Here is a 5360-nt window from a genome sequence, read left to right as displayed (position 1 = left end):
TTACCTTCCATTGTTCTCCATCTCCTAAAATAAAGGGAAAATCCCTAGCTTTACATTCAAAGCCTTTACATCTATTTCCTACCACTCTTTTCAAACTTAGCTGCAATATGACAACTTCAAGATAGGGTGTAAATCATCTCAAGTGAAGAGGTGTGCACAGGAGATCTCCTGTCTGTGTGTTTACAAAGTTCCTCATGTCTATACTCTTAACAGAATCTTCACCCATGAGGTAATGTAAGTAATCTTCCAGAACTCAGATATTAGTTTCTTTTTCAAAAAAGAAAGAAAACTCCATGAGAATCCACAACTCTATAGAATCTAGTCCTTTATTATTTACTAGATGAAGAGACTTAAAAATTCAAGGTTGCATTAATCAAAAAGGACTTTTTTTTCAGGTAATGTAATGAACCATAGTATGGATTAATGGAGAACAGGAACAACGTGACAGAGTTTGTCCTACTAGGACTCACAGAGAATCCAAAGATGCAGAAAGTCGTATTTCTTCTTTTTTTGGTCATTTACATCGTCTCTGTGGTAGGAAATGTGTTAACTCTGGTCACTATCACTGCCAGCCCATTATTGAGGTCCCCCATGTACTTTTTCTTGGCCTATCTCTCCTTCATTGATGCCTGCTATTCCTCTGTCAATAACCCTAGATTGATCGTAGATTCACTCCGTGAAAAGAAAACCATCCTATTCAATGCATGTATTACCCAAATCTTTGGGGAACATTTCTTTGGAGGTGCTGATGTCATCCTGCTTACTGTGATGGCCTATGACCGCTATGTGGCCATCTGCAAGCCATTGCACTACACGACCATCATGAGTCAGCGAGTGCGTGGCCTGCTAATGGGAGTGGTGTGGGTGGGAGGCTTTCTTCATGCAATGATACAGATCCTCTTTATCATCCCATTACCCTTCTGTGGCCCTAACGTCATAGACCACTTTATGTGTGATCTGAACCCTTTGCTCAATCTTGCCTGCACTGATACCCACACTCTAGGGCTCTTCGTTGCTGCCAACAGTGGTTTCATCTGTGTCTTAAACTTCCTTCTCTTGATGGTCTCCTATGTGGTCATTCTGCGCTCCCTAAGGAACCACAGCTTGGAGGCAAGGCGCAAAGCCCTCTCCACCTGTGTCTCCCACATCACAGTGGTCGTCTTATTCTTTGTGCCCTGCATATTTGTGTACCTGAGACCCGCAGCTACTTTATCTATTGATAAGGCAGTGGCAGTGTTCTACACTACGATAACTCCCATGTTAAATCCCTTAATCTATACCTTGAGAAATGACCAGATGAAAAATGCCATTAGGAAATTGTGTAGTAGGAAAGCTATTTCAGGGGAGAAATAAATATTCCTGGAGCACAACATTGATTCAACTGAAGCAAGGATCTAAAGGACATTTTGGATGATCTCAGCAAGGAATACTTACCAAATTAAAAAACCCACTATGAATTACAGATTCTGCATTGAGTGGAACAGGAACATGTGCAAGAGAGAGAAGCCATAAACATGGACTATACTATATATGTATATGTATGTATTTACCTATAAACTCCTGCATATTCTTATTAATAATTCTCTTATTTTTATATATCTGGGTGGACAGTAATAGTGTGTCTATAACATTATGTCAAAAAACTACCATAAGGTTTTATAAGCAAAGGGCCATTTAACCCCTGGGGGGTAACAAAGATTACCCCAACATTCCAATTTCCTTGCATGTTGGGAGCCATTCTGAGCCCATTAGTTGAGAAAACTCCTGGTGAGGTTAAAGCAAGTTTGCACGGTCTCTTGCCAATCAGATGATGACCAATATCCACCCCCACTCAATTATTTCTGTTTGAGCACCAACCCCATAAGGTACTTTGTTGATTAGTATCAGGAGTGACTTGTCCCCTTATTCTGAACCTGGTATGATGATTGCACCTTGTGAAGGAACTTATTGTGGGAACTTCTTCTTTCGATTATGGAAACAGACATCGTGTCTCCAGCAGGCCCTGTTTCCCTTGAACTATGATCAGACTAATGACCCTTACTCATGAAAGACTGACCTTTACATGCACAATTCTGTTTCTACGGTTGCGTTAGTCCAAGATGTTCATATAGTTCAACATGTAAATCAACTAACCAAACATGTCTCTCATGCCCTAGCTATTCTAGAAATCATATGGTCCCAACACCATTTGTTGGGTGCTAGAATCATATTCTAGAAATCAAAAGTCCCAACACCCATTTGTTGAAGAGACTGTCTTTGTTCCATTGGATATTCTTTCCTCCTTTGTTGAAGATTAATTGACCATTGAGTTGTAGGCCCATTTCTGGGTTTTCTATTCTGGTCCACTGATCTATGTGTCTGTTTCAGTGGCAGAACCATAGTGTCTTGAGGACTACAGTTTTATAACATATTTGATAAAGGTCTAGTATCCAAAATATATAAAGAATTCATTACATTCAATTCCCAAAAAGCAAATTACCAAATTAAGAAATGGCAGAAGACATGAATAAACACTTTTCCAAAGAAGACACCCAGATGGCTAGTAGATACATGAAAACATGCTCAATATCACTCATCAGTAAGGAGATACAAATCAAAACCACAGGGAGATACTATCTCACATCTGTCAGAATGGCTAAAATTAACAACACAAGAGACAACAGGTGCTGGTGAGGATGAGGAGAAAGGAGAAGACATTGGTACTGTTGGTGGGAGTGCAAAGTAGTGTAGCCACTCTGAAAAATTGTATGAGGTCCCTCAAAAGTATGAAGATAGAACTACCCAATGACACAACAATTGCACTGTTAAGTCTTTACCCAAAGGACACAAAAATACGGATTCGAAGGTATACATACATCCCAACGTTTATAACAACATTAGCAATATCCAAACTATGTAGTGTGCCCAAATGTCCATCAATTGATGAATGGATAAGGAAATTGGATAATATATGCAATGGAATATTAGTCAGCCGTCAAAAGGAACAGAATATTGCCATTTACAATTCAATGATGAGGATGGAGCTAGAGAGGATTATGCTAAGCAAAATAAGTCAAGCAGAGAAAGACAGCATATGAAATCACTCATATGTGGAATTTAAGAAACAGAGCAAATGAACATACAGGAAGGGAGGGGGGAAGAGGACAGTGGGAACCAAACCACAAGAGTCGCTTAGCGATAGAGAACAGCCTGAGGTTTGATAGAGGGAAGTGAGTGGGAGTGGAGTTAGATGGGTGATGGCTATTAAGGAGGGCACTTGTGGTGAGCACTGGATGTTGTATGTAAGTGATGAATCACTGAATTCCGTTCCTGAAAATGGTATGCTAACTAAATAAAGTTTAAGTTAAAAATAAATAAGTAAATAAATAAATAAATAAATATGTTTAAAGACTTTTACCAGAGAAATTGGGTTTAAAACATAAATAAAAGGAATTCTATTGAGAAAGGAAGAAATAAAGAAGTTTCAAAACATTTTTGAAAGAAATTAAAGAAGCCCTATGATAAAAAATCATCTCATATTCACGGATTAGAAGGTTAGTATAATTAAGACAGCAAGACCTCTCAAAGTGTTCTACAGATTTAGTGTAAATTCTATCAAACTATCAATAGCCTTTATTGGTAGAAAGAGAAAATTGACCATAAAATTCTTCATAGTGTCTCTCAGAAATAGAGGAAAGAGCACTAAGCCCATTATTTTATGAAGTAGTACTGCCTAACTGCCAAGTCACATTACAGGAAAGAAATTGGCAAACAAATATCTCTTCAAACATATGCACAAAGATTTTAAACACCATATTAGTAAATGAAATGTGCTATTTTTCTAAATAATAATAATTTACCATGACCATGTAGAGTTTCTGCCAGGAATAAAACATCCAACATTCAAAAATAAATCAGTGAGTTTCACTAAATTACTAGAATAAAAGAGAAGAATGACATGATCCTTTTAATAGATGCATATAAAATGATAAATTACAGTTTAGGTTGATGATTTTAAAAAAATATTTTCGCAAATAAAGAATAATAAGGAACTTGCTCAACCTGATAAAAGCATCTGTATAAAACCCACGACTTCCATCATACTTTATGGTGGATACTAAAGTTGAACGCAGAGGCACCTGGGTGGCTCAGTCGGTTAAGCATCCAACTTTGGCTCAGGTCATGGTGTCACAGCTGTAAGTTTGAGCCCTACGTTGGGCTCTGTGCTGACAGCTAGATCAGAGCCTAGAGCCTGTTTCAGATTCTGTGTGTGTCTCTCTCTCTGACCCTCCTCTGCTCATGCTGTCTGTCTGTCTGTCTGTCTCTCTCAGAAATAAATAAAACATTAAAACAAATAAATAAAATTAGAAGCAAAGGTCTTTCCACTCGTCATTTCATTTCTGCATTGTACCGTAGGTTCTACCCCTTGAAATAAAATAAAGAAAAGAAATAAAAGACACACAGTTTGGAAAGAAAAATATTGAAATTGTAAAAAAAATATGTATGTACAGAGGACATGATTGTAATAGTAGAAATATTAAGTGCTCTACAAAAACAAATAATAGATCAAATTGGTTAATTTAACAAGGTTATAAAATAAAATGCCAAACAAAATATGAAATGTATTTTATCATAACAATTAGAAATAAGATGCTATATGAAATACATTAATATCATGATATTTGAAAATTACATTTTCAAAATATATTCAAGACCTGTATAGGAAAATCAGAAAACACTACTGTGTGAAAGTAAAAACACGACTAAATAAATAAATATGACATGTTAATGGATTCGAAGACTTGATATGTTTACTACATTAATTTCATAAGTTTAATAGAATTCCAGTAAAACTCCTGACAGAGTACTTGGAAAAACTGGCAATCTTATTCTGAAATTATATTCTATTGTGTAGAAATATACAATATTAAAGGAATCTAAAATAACAAATCAATCTCAATAAAAAGAACACAGGTGGAGAGCTTATCCTATCTAAATAAAAGCCTTTAACTACTGGACTTAATATATAAATTATATATAAATATACATGTATTTATATATATATTAAATGTTTTTATTTATTTCTGAGAGAGAAGGAGGAACAGCGTAAGCTGGGGACGGTCAGAGAGAGAGGGAGTCACAGAATCCAAAACAGGGTCCAGGCTCTCAGCTGTCAGCACAGAGCCCAACGTGGGGTTCGAACCCATGAACTGTGGGAACATGACCTGAGCCCAAGTTGGATGCTTAACCAACTGAGCCACACAGGCGACCCTATAAGTATATATTTTAATATATAATTTATTGTCAAGTTAGCTAACATACAGTGTATACAATGTGCACTTGATTTTGAGTGTAGATTCCCATGATGCATCTCTTACATA

General features: G+C 36.6%; 1 protein-coding gene across 1 annotated transcript; it reads left to right on the top strand.

The window, feature by feature from the left end:
* Nucleotides 1–423: 423 nt before the first annotated feature.
* Nucleotides 424–1353, top strand: LOC144226782 (olfactory receptor 4C46-like). Its single transcript, XM_077758339.1, has one exon. The coding sequence runs from the start codon at nt 424–426 to the stop codon at nt 1351–1353; it is 930 nt and encodes a 309-aa protein (XP_077614465.1).
* The last annotated feature ends 4007 nt before the right edge of the window (nt 1354–5360 follow it).

Source organism: Crocuta crocuta, unplaced genomic scaffold (genome assembly GCF_008692635.1).
Source record: "Crocuta crocuta isolate KB4526 unplaced genomic scaffold, BGI_CrCroc_1.0 scaffold641, whole genome shotgun sequence".
Taxonomy (NCBI): domain Eukaryota; kingdom Metazoa; phylum Chordata; class Mammalia; order Carnivora; family Hyaenidae; genus Crocuta; species Crocuta crocuta.
This window is presented reverse-complemented; position numbering and strand designations above follow the sequence as displayed.

What these genes read in the sequence shown, in the direction of transcription:
- LOC144226782 (XM_077758339.1), top strand. Translation starts at nt 424, where the DNA reads ATGGAGAACAGGAACAACGTGACAGAGTTTGTCCTACTAGGACTCACA.